Below are 19,739 nucleotides of genomic sequence, written 5' to 3'. Positions count from 1 at the left end.
GGTAATACAGTAATGTAGGCAGGAGGGGTATCAGTGGTAATTGCAGCACAGGGGGTAATACAGTAATGTAGGCAGGAGGCTGTCTGTGGTAATTGCAGCACAGGGTAATACAGTAATGTAGGGGCAGGAGGCTGTCTGTGGTAATTGCAGCACAGGGGGTAATACAGTAATGTAGGGGCAGGAGGCTGTCTGTGGTAATTGCAGCACAGGGGGTAATACAGTAATGTAGGAAGGAGGCTGTCAGTGGTAATTGCAGCACAGGGGGTAATACAGTAATGCTGGGGCAGGAGGCTGTCTGTGGTAATTGCAGCACAGGGGGTAATACAGTAATGTAGGGGCAGGAGGCTGTCAGTGGTAATTGCAGCACGGGGGGTAATACAGTAATGTAGGCAGGAGGCTGTCAGTGGTAATTGCAGCACAGGGGGTAATACAGTAATGTATGGGCAGGAGGGGTACCAATGGTAATTGCAGCCCAAGGGGTAATACAGTAATGCAGGCAGGAGGATGACTGTGGTAATTGCAGCACAGGGGGTAATACAGTAATGTACAGGCAGGAGGCTGTCTGTGGTAATTGCAGCACAGGGGGTAATACAGTAATGTATAGGCAGGAGGGGTATCAGTTGTAATTGCAGCACAGGAGGTAATATAGTAAGGAGGGGTAGCAGGAATGGTATTACCAGGAGCTGGTTACTCGCCCCTAGTGCTGATAGCAGGAAGTAAGTGTCAGTGCCTCAGGATGGATGGCGGAGGTGTGAGGCACACACCAGGGGGCAGCTACATGCAGACCCCAGACCACCCGGGCTGTGACGTCTCCCGAGGGCGGAGCCTCCAGTGCGGCTGGAGCTGGGACTGGAGATGTTCTTCACACCGGAGACCCCGGGAGTCCGAGAGCGGCTGACAGCAGCACAGACCCCGGAGACCGGATCCCAGGTCGGTGATGGCTCCCTGACAGCGGACAGAGGATGTGGGTCCCGCTGATGTGTGCGGCGTGCTGGGGGCTCCTGGGCGCAGGTACGGTACATACATATAGTGAGAGCGAGTATCTCCCCTCCTGTCCCCAGACACCTCTCCCTGTCTCCGGCGTATCCCCCGTACCCACTACCACCTAGTATGTATGTATGTATGTATGTATGTATGTATGTATGTATGTATGTATGTGTGTGTGTATGTATATATGTATGTATGTGTGTGTGTATGTATATATTATATATATTATACTTGTGCTACCCTGCAGCTACCGTGTCTCTCATCTCTGCTCTCCCTGCAGCTGTCTTCCTACTTCTAACGCTTATTACTTTTCTGTGTTGCCCCATGTTGTCTCCGTGTTCCCTCCTCTGTCTCTGTCATTATCCCTCATATCTGTCTTTAGTACTCAACACGTCTCCCTCTCTCCTGTCTCTCTCCATCTGTACCCCTCTCCCTGTCTCTCTCCATATGTACCCCTCTCCTGTCTCTCTCCATCTGTACCTCTCTCCTGTCTCTCTCCATCGGTACCTCTCTCCTGTCTCTCTCCATCTGTACCCCTCTCCCTGTCTCTCTCTGGCTGTCTATACCCCATCTCTCTCCATCTGTACCCCTCTCTCTGTCTCTCTCTATCTGTACCCCTCTCCCTGTCTCTCTCCATCTGTACCTCTCTCCTGTCTCTCTCCATCTGTACCCCTCTCCTGTCTCTCTCCATCTGTACCCCTCTCCTGTCTCTCTCCATCTGTACCCCTCTCCCTGTCTCTCTCCATCTGTACCCCTCTCCCTGTCTCTCTCCATCTGTACCCCTCTCCTGTCTCTCTCCATCTGTACCCCTCTCCCTGTCTCTCTCTGGCTGTCTATACCCCATCTCTCTCCATCTGTACCCCTCTCCTGTCTCTCTCCATCTGTACCCCTCTCCCTGTCTCTCTCCATCTGTACCCCTCTCCCTGTCTCTCTCCATCTGTACCCCTCTCCCTGTCTCTCTCCATCTGTACCCCTCTCCCTGTCTCTCTCCATATGTACCTCTCTCCTGTCTCCCTCCATCTGTACCCCTCTCCTGTTTCTCTCCATCTGTACCCCTCTCCCTGTCTCTCTCCATCTGTACCCCTCTCCCTGTCTCTCTCCATATGTACCTCTCTCCTGTCTCTCTCATCTGTACCCCTCTCCCTGTCTCTCTCCATCTGTACCCCTCTCCCGTCTCTCTCCATCTGTACCCCTCTCCCTGTCTCTCTCCATCTGTACCCCTCTCCCTGTCTCTCTCCATATGTACCCCTCTCCCGTCTCTCTCTGGCTGTCTATACCCCATCTCTCTCCATATGTACCCCTCTCCCTGTCTCTCTCTGGCTGTACCCTCACCCTGTCTCTCTCTGGCTGTGCCCCTCGCTGCATCTCTGTCTGTACCCCTCGCCCTGTCTCTACCCCTTGCCACATCTCTCTCCATCTGTACCCCTCTCCCTGTCTCTCTCTGTCTGTACCCTTCGCCGCTTCTCTCTCTATCTGTACCCCTCTCCCTGTCTCTCTCTGGCTGTACCCCTCTCCCTGTCTCTCTCTGTTTGTACCCCTTGCCCTGTCTCTGTACCACGCACCCTGTCTCTCTCTATCTGTACCCCATGCCCCATCTCCCTGGCTGTACCCCTCACTCCGTCTCTCTCTGGCTGTAACCCACGCTGCATCTCTCTGTCTGTACCCCTCGCCCTGTCTCTCTGACTGTACCCCTCGCTGTATCTCTCTCTTTGGCTGTACTCCTCGCCCTGTCTCTCTCTGGCTGTACACCCCTCCACCCCTCGCCTTGTCTCTCTCTGGCTGTACCCCTCGCCTTGTCTCTCTCTGGCTGTACCCCTCGCCCTGTCTCTCTATGGCTGTACCCCTCGCCCTGTCTCTCTCTGGCTGTACCCCTCGCCCTGTCTCTCTGACTGTACCCCTCGCCCTGTCTCTCTGACTGTACCCATCGCCCTGTCTCTGTCTGTACCCCTCGCTCTGTCTCTCTGACTGTACCCCTCGCCCTGTCTCTCTTTGGCTGTACCCCTCGCCCTGTCTCTCTTTGGCTGTACCCCTCGCCCTGTCTCTCTGGCTGTACCCCTCGCCCTGTCTCTCTGACTGTACCCCTCGCCCTGTATCTCTGACTGTACCCCTCGCCCTGTCTCTCTATGGCTGTACCCCTCGCCCTGTCTCTATGGCTGTACCCTTCGCCCCTTCTCTCTCTCTGGCTGTATCCCTTATCCCTTATCTCCCTGTCTTTACCCCTCGCCCCTTATCTCACTGTCTGTACCCCTCGCCCCTTATCTCTCTGGCTGTACCCCTCATCCCTTATCTCTCTGTCTTTACACGTCATCCCTTATCTCCCTGTCTTTACCCTTCGCCCCTTCTCTCTCTCTGCTGTACCCCTCGCCCCTTATCTCCCTGTCTTTACCCCTCACCCCTTATCTCTCTCTGTATTTACCCTTTGACCCGTGTGCCTGGTTGTACCCCTCGTCCCTTCATTCTTTTACCCCTCTCTCTCTGCCTGTACCCCTTTACTCTTTGCCCCTTCTCTTATTCTTTACCCCTCGTCCCTTTGTCTTTACCCCTTGTCTCTCTGTATCCCATCTGACTGTCTTCTATATTTCTCTGTCTCTACAATGTCTCAATCTCCTTTTTTTCCCATTACTGTCCCTCTCCCTCTGTCATGTGGCTAGTTCCTCTATTCCTGCTCTGTCTGTCTCCCTGTCTTATCCACCTCAGCTCCTTATTTGTTCAGGGTATTTGGACTGTTGATCAGTTGCTGGTCGGTGTCTGCCTCCTGCATCTATCAGCGATCAGTTTCTCTATTCCTAGTGTCTCACATATATTCAGCTGTAATCAACTTTACTGCTGTGCCCCCACTAATGTCTCATCTCCCCCTGTCTCCTTCTCTGCCCTCTCTTACCACATTACAGACTATTTATGTTTCCACCCTGATCTCTCTCTCTTTCTCTCTCTCTTTCTCTCTCTCTCTCTCTCTCTCTCTCTCTCACTCTCTCTCTCTCTCTCTCTCTCTCTCTCTCTCTCTCTCTCTCTCTCTCTCTCGTACCATTTGTTTAGCTCTGTATTTTCAGCTACATTTTTTTCTCTTTGCACCCCAATCTCACTGCTGTGTCCCTGATACACTGCACTGACCCCCCAGTATCTCCCCACTGTCTATCCTCCTCCTTTCAATCCCCATTTGCTCTTTTTCCAATTTTCGTTTATTTCTGCCGCTCCTTCCAGATTCCCCATCTGCCCCTGATCTTCCTACTTTAGCCTGAAGTCCCCGTTCTGTCTTTCCCTAATTCCTCTCTTGTGCCGTTTCTCTCTCTCTCTCGCCATCTCTCTCTATATTGCTCTGTTTACAGCATGTCCCAATCTCTCTCGGCCGTTCCCCCATCTCTCCTTGCTGCACCCCTCCTTGTCGCTGTCTCATTGTGCCTTGACCCTCTCTGGTGCTTACGTCCAGCACTCGGTCCTCTAGCTTCATGTCCCCGTCTTAGAACGAGCTGCAGACGCTCTTATTAGGATTCCATTAGTACTTGTGTGATGTGAGCGGTCCTGGGCACAGGAGCAGAGAGGAAGGATGGGTGGCTGCGATTAGCGTTCACTGTCTGTTTCATCTGGTGTTTTGCCGTTTACTTTGAGCTCTCTATTCCCCGGGCAGAATTTAGTGTCTCGCTGTGCTGTGTGTTTTACTCTGCTCAGACGCCGCTGTTACAATATGGATTGAATGTACAATTCCATTATCGAGGACGGACAGCTAAGAAGAGATGAATGACATAAGCTGGTCCGAGAAAAGGATTGCGCATCCTTTTAATGTTTATGGTGAAAACTGTGTGAATGCAGTGTTCTCAGAAGACCCTAATGTGCCATTATCCGCTATCACTGATATACACAGCGGCTGCAGAATGTGCTTTTGTACGAAGTGGGGATAAGTAAATGATTCATCGTAGAAAGGAACATTTTTCACAACAATCTCTCGCCTTCACTTTCTTTTGCATTAGCCGTTTGCAGTTATGGCTAAGTCTTACCTACATACTATTTTACATCCGTAGCCAAAAACTTCCAGTATGCATTGTTATCCTCCTCGTGTAGCTGATATATATTTTTTTCACCCATAAACTGGTTTGACTCTGTTTGAAGACTCGCACGCTGTCCTGAAACGGTTTAGCATCGTAGTCACGTCTCCAACTTTCTGCTAATGATAGAACCCCCTGGGGTACAAGTGTGCGTCTGAATGTGCAGGGACTGAGGGCCTGATTCAGAGCCGGACGCTATTTGCGCTCGCTCGTTCAGAAAAAGGGACTGGCTATTTAAATTGAGCGCTCGCTCTTTGCGGTCTGTTGACGCCTCTATGTCTGAGTGAGCGAACGAAACATGCGCTCGCTATTTTGTAAAGACGCCCCCTGGCCGCTTGCATCATACGTCATCTCCGCTATTTATTAGATTAATTGAGTACATCGAAAGGCGTCTGAACTGCTCGCAGTGCTTGTGGTTGGATTTTCCTACCGCAATCATGCGAACAGTTCAGGCTAAGAAACGACCAAGTGACGTGGTCGATGACGCTGCTTTGTTAATTATGCACACCCTTAAAACGCCCGTTTTGACCGTTTGGCACGCCTGCGTTCGGATCTCCACTCCCCGTTTTCAAGCACCTTCCCCTGTTACCACCCACAAACGCCTCATCCTGTCACTCAAATTAGCAGGCATTCACTATTTAGGGAACAAACGATTTTCGGCTGCACTGACTGGTTCGCGCATGCGCATTACGACCCATACGCATGCGCTGATGTGCGAACATCGCTCGGGGCGAACGACCGGCCGCTTACGAGCGGCTCTGAATCAGGCCCTGAGACCCTGCCATCGGACGCACCATAGAAACTGGCACAGCCCTGTGCTAGGTGCAGGTTCTCAGTCAGAGTGTGGCCCCCAGTCTGAGCGATTTAAGCGTCTGAGTTCGCAGCCACTTATGTGGCACTCCAGTGGCACTCCCGTCAGACGCTTAGAAAAGACGGTCCATCACCATGCATCTGAATAGCCACCGCCAAGGAACGCTCAGCACATTTCCAATACATTTATGAGACTGCGCATCTGAATCGCTGCTGCACCCTGCTAATGTCAGATTATAATATTCCCATCCTTATTACCTTGTGTAGCAGAGCTCCTCACAGTGACTGCAGGAGTTCAGTGATTTAGGGCCGTATTCAATTAGCCGTGAAAAGTCGGAAAGGCTTCACTTGCCGTACTTTTCACCTACATCACGTGTTTTGGCCACGTAAACTTATCGGGCGCGCCCCCGCTATTCGCCGCAGTCAATTCCAAAGGACGCAAAAGCGTGTCCTGGCGAAACTCAAGCAGGCGAAAAGTGCTGTCAAAAATGGGGAAATCAGCCTGACACCCCCCAAAAGATGCACTAACATTGGGGATCATTATAGATGTCCCCGAATAGCCCTGCTGAAGCTATTTGGGGTACTTAAGTGCTGTCAATTGCTTCTAATTAGCGTCTTTGCACAAGTGGTGAAGAATAGCATTAAGCAGTTTTTTCGGGTGAAAATAAGTATTCCTGTCAAATTTGGGGTACATGAAAATGGGTGCGAGCATGGTTTAAAAACGCTAAAGTGAAGTTTTAAAAAACGCACCTGAAGCAAGCACCTGCAATTAAAAAGACACCTCCTCCATACTTGCAGACCCCCCAAAAGTCTATTTTGCTAGTTGACAACTTTATACCCCCATTTTGCATTTTTTAGGGTGTTCCTTTTTTTTTTAGAGCAGTTATGCTTTGGGGTGCTGTCCCAAGGGTGCTGAGTGGTTTCCCAATGTTTGCACCCCAAAACCACAATTCTGCACTTTTTTTCACCAAGTATTCATAGGTGAAGCTTTATTGCCTATTACATTGAATTGTGTTTTCGCGTACGCGAAAACTGTTTTTAATTGAATACAGCGAAAAGTTTCCGCCTGGCGAAATTACGTCATCCACGATACTTTTTCACGGAAAACGTCTTTTCGCTTTTAATTGAATACGGGCCTAAGTCTGTCTATAATAGTCCCCTCATTACCTTGTGTAGCAGAGCTCATCACAGTGACTGTAGGAGCTCAGTGATTGTGTCTGTCTATAATATTCCCCTCATTACCTTGTATAGCAGAGCTCATCACAGTGACTGTAGGAGCTCAGTGATTGTGTCTGTCTATAATATTCTTCTCATTACCTTGTATAGCAGAGCTCATCACAGTGACTGTAGGAGCTCAGTGATTATGTCTGTCTATAATATTCCCCTCATTACCTTGTGTAGCAGAGCTCATCACAGTGACTGTAGGAGCTCAGTGATTATGTCTGTCTATAATATTCCCCTCATTACCTTGTGTAGCAGAGCTCATCACAGTGACTGTAGGAGCTCAGTGATTATGTCTGTCTGTAATATTCCCCTCATTACCTTGTGTAGCAGAGCTCATCACAGTGACTGTAGGAGCTCAGTGATTATGTCTGTCTATAATATTCCCCTCATTACCTTGTGTAGCAGAGCTCATCACAGTGACTGTAGGAGCTCAGTGATTATGTCTGTCTGTAATATTCCCCTCATTACCTTGTGTAGCAGAGCTCATCACAGTGACAGACAGTAGGAGCTCAGTGATTATGTCTGTCTATAATATTCCCCTCATTACCTTGTGTAGCAGAGATCATCACAGTGACTGTAGGAGCTCAGTGATTATGTCTGTCTGTAATATTCCCCTCATTACCTTGTATAGCAGAGCTCATCACAGTGACTGTAGGAGCTCAGTGATTATGTCTGTCTATAATATTCCCCTCATTACCTTGTGTAGCAGAGCTCATCACAGTGACTGTAGGAGCTCAGTGATTATGTCTGTCTATAATATTCCCCTCATTACCTTGTTTAGCAGAGCTCATCACAGTGACTGTAGGAGCTCAGTGATTATGTCTCTCTATAATATTCCCCTGATTACCTTGTGTAGCAGAGCTCATCACAGTGACTGTAGGAGCTCAGTGATTGTGTCTGTCTATAATATTCCCCTCATTACCTTGTGTAGCAGAGCTCATCACAGTGACTGTAGGAGCTCAGTGATTATGTCTGTCTGTAATATTACCCTCATTACCTTGTGTAGCAGAGCTCATCACAGTGACTGTAGGAGCTCAGTGATTATGTCTGTCTGTAATCCCCTCATTACCTTGTGTAGCAGAGCTCATCACAGTGACTGTAGGAGCTCACTGATTATGTCTGTCTATAATATTCCCCTCACTACCTTGTGTAGCAGAGCTCATCACAGTGACTGTAGGAGCTCAGTGATTATGTCTGTCTATAATATTCCCCTCACTACCTTGTGTAGCAGAGCTCATCACAGTGACTGTAGGAGCTCAGTGGTTATGTCTGTCTGTAATATTCCCCTCATTACCTTGTGTAGCAGAGCTCATCACAGTGACTGTAGGAGCTCAGTGATTATGTCTGTCTATAATATTCCCCTCATTACCTTGTGTAGCAGAGCTCATCACAGTGACTGTAGGAGCTCAGTGATTATGTCTCTATAATATTCTCCTCATTACCTTGTGTAGCAGAGCTCATCACAGTGACTGTAGGAGCTCAGTGATTATGGGGCCTATTCATCAACACTAAAATAACGTTTTTAAGGACATTTTCATTAAATAACGTTATTTTGGTATTCATGAACAAACTTAACACAGGAGATATCACAGATATCTCCTTGCTAAGTTCCCCTGCGTTAATTTCCACACTCCCCATACATTAGTACATTAGTATGGGGATGTGGAAATTGTGGTATTCATCAAATTCCGAAAATTATCGAAACTTAATGCATCTGTAGGCAGTGCTGCGCATGCTCTGGTTTTACAGATGTAACAGCGCATGCGCAGCACTGTTTCCAGATGCGATAAGGTAGTGTAGGCAGGAAAAGCTGTCATCGCAAAAATGACAGCTTTTCGTAATAGATACTTATGGAGAGGTGGAATGATGAATTCCACCTATAATTAGCTAGAACTCCATGAGAGTTCTAAAGCAAATTATCTCCATTGAATTTTTACGCTTAATGAATAGGCCCGTATGTCTGTCTATAATATTCCCCTCATTACCTTGTGTAGCAGAGCTCATCACAGTGACTGTAGGAGCTCAGTGACTATGTCTGTCTATAATATTCCCCTCATTACCTTGTGTAGCAGAGCTCATCACAGTGACTGTAGGAGCTCAGTGACTATGTCTGTCTATAATATTCCCCTCATTACCTGGTGTAGCAGAGCTCATCACAGTGACTGTAGGAGCTCAGTGACTATGTCTGTCTATAATATTCCCCTCATTACCTTGTGTAGCAGAGCTCATCACAGTGACTGTAGGAGCTCAGTGACTATGTCTGTCTATAATATTCCCCTCATTACCTGGTGTAGCAGAGCTCATCACAGTGACTGTAGGAGCTCAGTGACTATGTCTGTCTATAATATTCCCCTCATTACCTGGTGTAGCAGAGCTCATCACAGTGACTGTAGGAGCTCAGTGATTATGTCTGTCTATAATATTCCCCTCATTACCTTGTGTAGCAGAGCTCATCACAGTGACTGTAGGAGCTCAGTGACTATGTCTGTCTATAATATTCCCCTCATTACCTTGTGTAGCAGAGCTCATCACAGTGACTGTAGGAGCATAGTGACTATGTCTGTCTATAATATTCCCCTCATTACCTGGTGTAGCAGAGCTCATCACAGTGACTGTAGGAGCTCAGTGACTATGTCTGTCTATAATATTCCCCTCATTACCTTGTGTAGCAGAGCTCATCACTGTGACTAGGAGCTCAGTGACTATGTCTGTCTATAATATTCCCCTCATTACCTTGTGTAGCAGAGCTCATCACAGTGACTGTAGGAGCTCAGTGACTATGTCTGTCTATAATATTCCCCTCATTACCTTGTGTAGCAGAGCTCATCACAGTGACTGTAGGAGCTCAGTGACTATGTCTGTCTATAATATTCCCCTCATTACCTGGTGTAGCAGAGCTCATCACAGTGACTGTAGGAGCTCAGTGATTATGTCTGTCTATAATATTCCCCTCATTACCTTGTGTAGCAGAGCTCATCACAGTGACTGTAGGAGCTCAGTGATTATGTCTGTCTATAATATTCCCCTCAGTAACTTGTGTAGCTGAGCTCATCACAGTGACTGTAGGAGCTCAGTGATTATGTCTGTCTATAATATTCCCCTCAGTAACTTGTGTAGCAGAGCTCATCACAGTGACTGTAGGAGCTCAGTGATTATGTCTGTCTATAATATTCCCCTCATTACCTTGTGTAGCAGAGCTCATCACAGTGACTGTAGGAGCTCAGTGATTATGTCTGTCTATAATATTCCCCTCATTACCTTGTGTAGCAGAGCTCATCACAGTGACTGTAGGAGCTCAGTGATTATGTCTGTCTATAATATTCCCCTCATTACCTTGTGTAGCAGAGCTCATCACAGTGACTAGGAGAAGGAGCTCATCACAGTAACTGGAGAAGGAGGAGGAGCTCAGTGATTATGTCTGTCTATAATATTCCAACCGTTGATACCTTATGTAGCAGAGCTCATCACAGTGACTGTAGGAGCTCAGTGATTGTGTCTGTCTATAATATTCCAACCGTTGATACCTTATGTAGCAGAGCTCATCACAGTGACTGTAGGAGCTCAGTGATTATGTCTGTCTATAATATTCCCCTCAGTAACTTGTGTAGCAGAGCTCATCACAGTGACTGTAGGAGCTCAGTGATTATGTCTGTCTATAATATTCCCCTCATTACCTTGTGTAGCAGAGCTCATCACAGTGACTGTAGGAGCTCAGTGATTATGTCTGTCTATAATATTCCAACCCTTGATACCTTATGTAGCAGAGCTCATCACAGTGACTGTAGGAGCTCAGTGATTGTGTCTGTCTATAATATTCCAACCCTTGATACCTTATGTAGCAGAGCTCATCACAGTGACTGTAGGAGCTCAGTTATTGTGTCTGTCTATAATATTCCAACCGTTTATACCTTGTGTAGCAGAGCTCATCACAGGGACTGCAGGAGGAGCTCCGTATCTTTGACTATAATATTCCCATCCCCATTACCTTGTGTAGGAGATTGTGGGTCTGATTCAGAGCCACCCGTAAGCGGCCGCTCGTTCGCTCCGAGCGATGTTTGCCCAACTGCGCATGCGTACGGATCGTTATACGCATGCGCGAACCAGTCAGTGCGGCCGAAATTCATGTGCTCGCAAAATAGCGAATGCCTGCTATTCTGATTGACAGAATGAGGCGTATGTGGGTGGTAACAGGGGAAGGTGCTTGAAAACCGGGAGTGGAGATCCGATCGCAGGCGTGCTTAAAGGTCAAAACGGGCGTTTTATGGGTGTGCATAATTAAAACAGCAGCGTCATTGACCACGTCACTGGGTTATTTTTTAGCCAGAATTGCTCGCAAAATTGTGGTAGCAAACACCAACCACAAGAATAGCGAGCAGCTCATAAGCTGGTCAATGTACTCGATTAATCTAATAAATAGCGGATATGACGTAGGATGCGAGCGGCCAGGGGGCGTTTTTTTTTCAAAAAACGACCGCAAGTTTTGTTCACTCGTTCAGACCTAGAGGCGTGAACAGACCGCAAACAGCGAACGGTTCATTTGAATAGCCACCCCTATTTTCAGGACGAGCGAGCGTTTATTTAGGCCATAGTTATTATGTATAGTTATTAAGTATGGAGGCAAATGCTTGCTGGGACTTGTAGTGTCACAAGTGTGCAAAATAATTGTTGTTTCCATCAGTAATTAAGTGATGTAGCCTCAGTTAACATAAAAACTTTTTTTCAACTCGTTATATAATATCTTAAATATTGACCTTTTATAATATACATTATGTATTATGTTATATATTAATATAATCTGTGTCTGTGTAATTAACATGTTGTACTGTAATATTATCAACATTAATTATAAACTTGCCCCCAATAATACATGCAATAAATAATTGTGCCCCCATGTATTTCTGTATTACTAAGTGCTAATTGGTGACAATTAACTACATATGTTTATTATGTTCTGGTCCGGCATGCAGTTTGAGCAGTTGCACCGCCAGGGCCATTTCCTGGTAGTTTTTGGCTCGATTACCATTGACTTTGGCCTTTGAAACCCTCCACAAGTCACTGTGCGTTTACGGGTGATTTGCATTTGAGCCTTCCAAATCTCTGGGTATTAGATCTGACGATTTGGAGGCCAGAATCGTTGCCATTTGCAGCGAGTTGTAACTCGCCGTACTCTGCTGCATAAGCACGTGGGAGGTCACGCAGTGGGTACACAGGCACATGGGAGGTCACATAGTTGTACACAGGCACGTGGGAGGTCACACAGTGGATACACAGGCACGTGGGGGGTCATGCAGTGGGTACACAGGCACGTGGGAGGTCATGCAGTGGATACACAGTCACGTGGGGGGGTCATGCAGTGGATACACAGTCACGTGGGGGGGTCATGCAGTGGATACACAGGCACGTGGGAGGTCATGCAGTGGGTACACAGGCACATGGGAGGTCACGTAGTTGTACACAGGCACGTGGGAGGTCACACAGTGGATACACAGGCACGTGGGAGGTCATGCAGTGGGTACACAGGCACGTGGGAGGTCATGCAGTGGATACACAGGCACGTGGGGGGGTCATGCAGTGGATACACAGGCACGTGGGGGGTCACGCAGTGGATACACAGGCACGTGGGAGGTCACGCAGTGGATACACAGGCACGTGGGAGGTCATGCAGTGGATACACAGGTAACTTGGGGGGGTCACGCAGTTGATACAGAGGCTCGTGGGGGGTCACGCAGTGGATACACAGGCACGTTGAGGGTCATGCAGTGGATACAAAGGCACGTGGGGGGTCACGCAGTGGATACAGAGGCATGTGGGGGGTCACGCAGTGCATACAGAGGCACGTGGCAGGTCACGCAGTGCATACAGAGGCACGTGGGAGGTCACGCAGTGGATACACAGGCACGTGGGAGGTCACGCAGTGGATACTCAAGCACGTGGGAGGTCACGCAGGGGGTACACAGGCACGTGGGAGGTCACACAGTGGATACAGAGGCATGTGGGAGGTCACGCAGTGGGTACACAGACATATGAGGGGCTCATACAGTGGATATACATGCACTAGGGGAGCACATAGAGGATGCATGCATTTGGGGGGTCACAGACGAAAGTGTGTGCCTAGCACTTCCGTAGGCCTCCCCAATCCTCCCTCCAGTCCCCTATGAATTGAGGCATGCACTACGGTGAGTGGGGTAGTACCACCCAAGTGTCTAGCAGTTGGGTAAAGATGCCGGCAAGAAGGAAAGAGACCCCCTGAACTGAATGGAGTTGAGTAGTGTAACCCACTAAGTCGCTGAGAGGGAATGCGGTTAAAATACAGACGGAGGGGATTCATGCGGTCAGAATGCCGGTGCCGGAATCCCAAAGGTAAATACCAGGGTTAGGGGGAGGGTTAGGGTTAGGCACTAGAGGGAGGGCTAGGGCTTGGCACTAAGGGAGAAGGTTAGGGTTAGGCACCAGGGAGGGAGGGTTAGGGTAGGGTGAGGGGGGGAGAGTTAGCATACCAACCAAAAAAGTGTTTGTTTTCTAACCCTGCCGGGATCCTTACAGCCGGCATCCCTTACCCGACCCCGCTGAGTGACACCAATTACATGTTCTCACTGTTCTCTGACCCTGTATAAGTCACTTTCTCTTCATTGTCGGTGAAAAATTCAGCAGCATAAAATTATACGTACTGTAGTCTATAACATAATAAATTGGAAGGAATGGTTAAGCCCTATTACTGGCGAGTGCGGAGGATGTAAATATGCATGTGTTCCAATGCGCTTATTATAGCTCCTTTTTTTGGCTTTTATTAATATTTTATTTACATAGCCCGAAGATATTCTGGATGACATGTTATTGTTGAGGTTTATATGTTTTTTTATTTTTTGGAATTTTATTTGGGTATACCTTAGCTACTCGGGGAAAAATGAAATCCTTAAACCGTATATAGGATAAGATAACTAAAAGCTGGCTATTACATTTCTAAAGGCACAGAAGCATCTTTCCACTAATCCATAACTAGGACTCGGGGGCTTTATAACCTCTTTGCACACTAAGAAATAGATGTGTGCAGTACTGTGCACTCGGCGGTACAGATACATCTACAATACGGCAGGTAGACAACAATAAATAACTCATACCTATTCCCTAAAGCAGCGGGTGGCCGCTCGCTGATAGTGTTCCAGACGGTAAGCCGCCAAAGTCAGCTGGCATGGAAAGTGAAATTGCGCCTACCAGTGTAGTAGTAGACGTTTGCGTGCTATCCTAGTGTAAATTCATGTAAGTTGTGCTTACCAACAAAATTATAAACATTTATCTGGGCATGTTATTATTATTATTATTTATTATTATTAATAAACTTTATTTATACGGCTCCACAAGTAGTCCGCAGCGCAGTACGGAAGGTAAAGCAATAAAACAGTACAGGGTAAAACAGCACAGAACAATACTGCAGGCAAGTAACAATTAGCACTACAAATCTCAGCACAGCCACTGATGCAGTGAAAATATTCAGCGTAAGCTTAAACCTGTAACTATTAGCATGGGCGCAGGTAACGGGTGTAGGTAATCGTAGGAACGGAGTCCAGGGGCAGGGACCCAAGGAGGAGGCGTAGAGCATAGCTGGCGTGCAAGAGAAGTAGGTAATGGGAAGAGGAGGGAGCAGGGCCTTGCCCATGGAGCTTACAGTCTAAAGTCTATGGCCCTCATTCAGAGGCGAGCGCTCGTTCTGAATGAGGGCGGCCTCTTGTTTTTTTTAGTGCGGCCTCCTGGTCGTTAGCTAAGCTGCGGGTTACCACCCACAGCTTTAGAGACCGACCAGGGTGATGGTCGCGATGGTCAAGACCACCGCGACCGTCGGGGCTTGCGACGAGACCCTAAGGTTGGGTTTCGGCAACCTCAAGCCCCAGGGAGCTTCCTGCTCTGATCGAGCCGGAAGCTCCCCACTGACATCACTGCTGATGTCAGTGCGGCCGCCCACAAAACGTCACGGAACGTCTACGTTTTTGTAGCCACCCCCGTCCCGCCTACAAAACGGGGCGAGCTGTCGATCAACATCAACAGCCGCCCCTTTTGTAGTGAGCTCTGGAGCGAGAGAACTTCTCTCTTGCTCTGGGGCTTGCACACGCGCAGTGTGGCCGCTGCACGTGCGCAGGGCCTTAACATCGACCAGGTTGCGAGCGCTCAGCACTTGTGACCGGGTCTGAATGAGACCCTATATACCTAACTCTTCTTGTGGCTCAGGTGTTTGAAAGTTGTCAGGGATATCTTGGCAGATTTATATAATGTGTGCCATAGAGATGGATGTGTAAGAATCTTTGATGCTTTAGGAAAAGACGCAATTTGCGGGGCGGGGGACGAACGGAAGCAAACTGTGTTGACGTCCTAGATGACCCTGCAGGTGCCAGGTGCACACTCTTAAGCACTGAGAATACTGATCATCAAAACAATTGAGTATTATGAGTTTATTATAATTGTTTAGATCATCAGCATTCTTAGTGCTTAGGGGGAAAATAGCCCTGAAGGGTGGTAGCCCCGGGCTTTAACGCCCAGGGATATTTAATTAGAGACCCTTTTTCTTGCTCAGTAAATGGACGTCAACACAATCTGGGATAACAAGAAAATCAATGTAATAACCAGTCAGTGCTAGTGTTGTACACTTAAAAGAAAATGGCAAAGAGTACTTCCCTTGTGCCCGTATTCAATTTGAGGCGAAATATCGGAATCGGCGATAATTTATTGCCGATTACGTCATTTTCGCCTATTTGAAATATCCCGTATTCAATTACATTGACTTTTCGCCGGTGCGAAAAGTCAATGTAAAAAAACAGGGATAATTTTTCGCTAGCCTTTAGCAGGCAAAAAAATAATGCAGAATTGGGGTTTAGGGGTGCAGGCTTAAAAAAAATAGCCTGCACCCCTTAAAATGAAATGTGCAAAAAAAAAAAAGTTAAAAAATAAATAAATAGGGACACCCCAAAAAAATTATTTAACATTTTGGGGAGAAAAAAATAATAATAGGGGAACAGTGGTTAAAAATAGCGAAATAGGTTCAGGGCTATTCTGTAAGTATGCGGCAGGTGTTTTCTAGAATAAGCTATTAGCGGCAGATGCTTTCTTGCTGAAGTTTTTAAAAATTAGTTAGGGACTTAAAAATATGCTAGTACCCATTTTCATGTACCCCAAATTTGATGGGACCACTTTTAAAAATGACATCTTTAGGGGGTTCCTAGGAACAAAGGGCCTGATTCAGAGCCGGACGCTATTTGCGCTCGCTCGTTCAATAAAAAGGGGTGGCTATTCAAATGAACCATTCGCACTTCGCGGTCTGTTCACGCCTCTATGTCTGAACGAGCGAACAAAACTTGCGGTCGTAATTTTGAAAAAGACGCCCCCTGGCCGCTCGCACCATACGTCATGTTCGCTATTTAATAGATTAATCGAGTACATCGAACAGCGTATGAACTGCTCGCTATTCTTGTGGTTGGTTTTTCCTACCACAATCTTGCGAGCAGTTCTGACTATAAAATAACCCAGTGACGTGGTCAATGACGCTGCTGTATTAATTATGCACACCCATAAAACGCCCGTTTTGACCTTTAAGCACGCCTGCGTTCTGATCTCCACTCCCCGTTTTCAAGCACCTTCCCCTGTTACCACCCACATACGTCTCCTCCTGTCACTCAAAATAGCAGGCATTCGCTATTTAGTGAACAAACGATTTTCGGCCGTACTGACTGGTTCGCGCATGCGTATTAAAATCCGTACGTATGCGCAGTTGTGCGAACATCGGTCGGAACGAACGAGCGACCGCTTACGAGCGGCTCTGAGTCAGGCCCAAAATCCGAAAATTGACATGACTTTTCGCTGATCCAGGTTTCGGCGGTTCCCGATTTCACCTACTTTGGAATTGAATACGGAGAATAGCGGGAATATCAACATAAAAAGTCAATGTGCATAAAAAAGTTTTTTTTCTATGAAGCATAAAAATCAGCTTGATGCTATAACAGGTTATGTAATGGGAAATGACCAGATCTCCCTCATAAAAAGGGCCCGTAGATGTTATGTGTTGGAGGTCTCTGGAAACCTTGGGCCTGATTCAGAGCCGGTCGCTATTTGCGCTCGCTCGTCCAGAAAATAGGGGTGGCTATTCGCTGTTTGCGGTCTGTTCACACCTCTAGGTCTGAACGAGCGAACAAAACTTGCGGTCGTTTTTTGGGAAACTACGCCCCCTGGCCGCTCGCATCCTACGTCATGTCCGCTATTTATTAGATTAATCGAGTACATCGAAAGGGTATGAGCTGCTTGCTATTCTTGTGGTTGGTTTTTGCTACCACAATTTTGCGAGCAGTTCAGGCTAAAAAATAACCCAGTGACGTGGTCAATGACGCTGCTGTTTAAATTATGCACACCCATAAAACGCCCGTTTTGACCTTTAAGCACACCTGCGATCGGATCTCCACTCCCCATTTTCAAGCACCTTCCCCTGTTACCACCCACATACGCCTCATTCTGTCACTCAAATTATCAGGCATTCGCTATTTTGCGAGCACATGAATTTCGGCCGCACTGACTGGTTCGCGCATGCGTATAACGATCCGTACGCATGCGCAGATGAGCGAACATCTCTTCCTCAAGGTACCTGTGTGTTTGATCTTGTGTCTTACATGATCTATGCGTCTTGAACAGAACCGATTACGTGTGATTGAAAGATAAAGAACCAAGGGAAGTACTCTTTGTCATTTTCTTTTACGTGTATAACACTAGCGCTGACTGGTTATTACAGTTTCTTGATATTTCTGTTGGGTTACTGTTGGGTGTAACCCTTATAACTGATCAGCTGCTGTTATAGTGTTAAGGCGCAACAGGTTACTATTTGATATATAAAAATACTTGGCAATCTGGGATAAGTCTTCCATACTGTAGAGAAACCCACCCATCCTTATACCTGATAGGCCACCATAAATCCTTCAGCAGCTGTCAATCATGAGGATGTCGTACAGAAACCTTAATCACTGAGCGGGAGATGTATCTAGCCTTGCAGAGAGATAAAGTACAGCCTGTCCAATGACTGATTGGTCGGTCCTTTATCTCTCTCCCAGGCTTGATAAATCTCCCCCACAGCCTTAAAACTGTACCTTCGCCCATGAGTTCCATGCAATTATTTTCCCTCGATCTTAATTAAGCCCTCAGTTGCCTTTGGCAGTGATACTACCATAATCCTATTCAGCCGTAACGGGCTAGAGTTGGAGCAGGGTGATGTTCTGCAGATAGTAAACTATTTGTCTACTAATATTAGATCAGACTGCAGAAGATGGAAGATGACGACCTGGGCTCCAAGATGACCGATATGTCACAGACTTCCAGACAGTGAATGGTAACCCAACTCCTAAGAGAGAACTTGCAAAGAGCATCTGGTCTCCCGTAAGAGGTTCATATTCCAGGGTGCATTCACACGGCCTGGTCACACGTTTTTAGCTGGCATGCAGCAGCAGGGATGGTGTAGTGGTTAGCATTACTGCCTCACAGCACTCGGGTCTCTGGTTCGATTCTCACCACGGCCTTAACTGTGTGTGTGGAGTTTGTATATTCTCCCCATGCGTACGTGGGTGGGTTTCCTCCGGGTGACCGGTCTCCTCCCACACTCCAAAAATAATACTGGTAGGCTAACTGACTCCCAACAAAAACAAAAATGTAACCCTACTGTGCATGTGGAAGGGAATATAGATTGTAAGCTCTGCTGGGGCAGGGGACTGACGTGGATGGCTAAATATTCTCTGTCCTGCGCCGCGGAATATGTGCGCGCTATGCAAATAACTGGTAATAGAGGAGGCCTTCAGATGGGACTGATACCGTACCTTCTCCCCGCAGGGTTCGCTCTTCAGATCCAGTGTTACCAATGTGAGGAGTTCCAGAAGGATGACTGCTCGTCCCCAGAATTCATCGTAAACTGCACGGTCAATGTCCAGGACACATGTCAGAAAGAGGTCATGGAGAAGAGCGATGGTGAGCAGCGCGTGTTATGGTCATTATTACATGTGCAGTACTTTCATATTGCCGTCGTGTTTCCTGTAGTGATTGGAGGGGAGACTCACCTAACCAAAAGCAACCAATCAGCTTCTGTCATTTCATAGACTGTGCTAGATACAGGACAGCTGATTGGTCGCGTTGGGCAGCTTCTCCAGTTTATCTCTCTGGGTCTGGGTAAGATCATACCATTGAGGCCAAGTTGACCTCATCTCTTGAGACCTGAATGGCATCATGTGACCAGATCCAGTTGGCCGCCTGTTTTTAGGAAAGAGCTAAAAGTAGTTCTTATTCCTGCGCTCATTATACAGAACACAATGTGCAATTGCTTGACTAGAGTCTTTGGGGGGAATTCAATTAGGTGAGCCTTTGCAGAAGGCGAAAAACTCGCACACTCCGCCTTATAATTCGCACACTTCGCCTTCATGCGCATACCCGAGGTACGCACAGTTCAATTAGAAATGCGAATTCGCGCTACTTGCAGTGAGAGTGTGCGAATTTTGTCCGAAAAGTGAGCAGGGAAAATAGCATGAAAAAGTGGGGAGACCTTCAAGGACCCCAAAAAAGTGACAACTTCGTTAGCAGAATCATGTAGAAGACTGTTAGTGGCTATAAAGAAAGTACTGGATGCTTTTAAAAGGTGTCAAACGGCTGATTTGTGCATTTAAAAAAAAA

General features: G+C 47.3%; 1 protein-coding gene across 1 annotated transcript in view; it reads left to right on the top strand.

Annotated features, from left to right (window-relative positions):
• The first annotated feature begins 827 nt into the window (after positions 1-827).
• Positions 828-19,739, top strand: part of LYPD1 (LY6/PLAUR domain containing 1) — a 124,421-nt gene continuing 105,509 nt past the window's right edge. The window contains exons 1-2 of the mRNA XM_088475555.1: positions 828-1,011; positions 18,909-19,043. Of these exons, the coding sequence (XP_088331681.1) occupies positions 963-1,011; positions 18,909-19,043 (184 nt within the window). The 5' untranslated portion in view covers positions 828-962. The remainder of the gene's footprint in view (positions 1,012-18,908; positions 19,044-19,739) is intronic.

The sequence above is a fragment of the Taudactylus pleione genome, unplaced genomic scaffold (assembly GCF_031769625.1).
Source record: "Taudactylus pleione unplaced genomic scaffold, aTauple2 ptg000173l, whole genome shotgun sequence".
NCBI classification, from domain to species: Eukaryota; Metazoa; Chordata; class Amphibia; order Anura; family Myobatrachidae; genus Taudactylus; species Taudactylus pleione.
The sequence above is the reverse complement of the archived record's forward strand: the minus strand, read 5'-3'. Positions and strand labels throughout refer to the sequence as shown.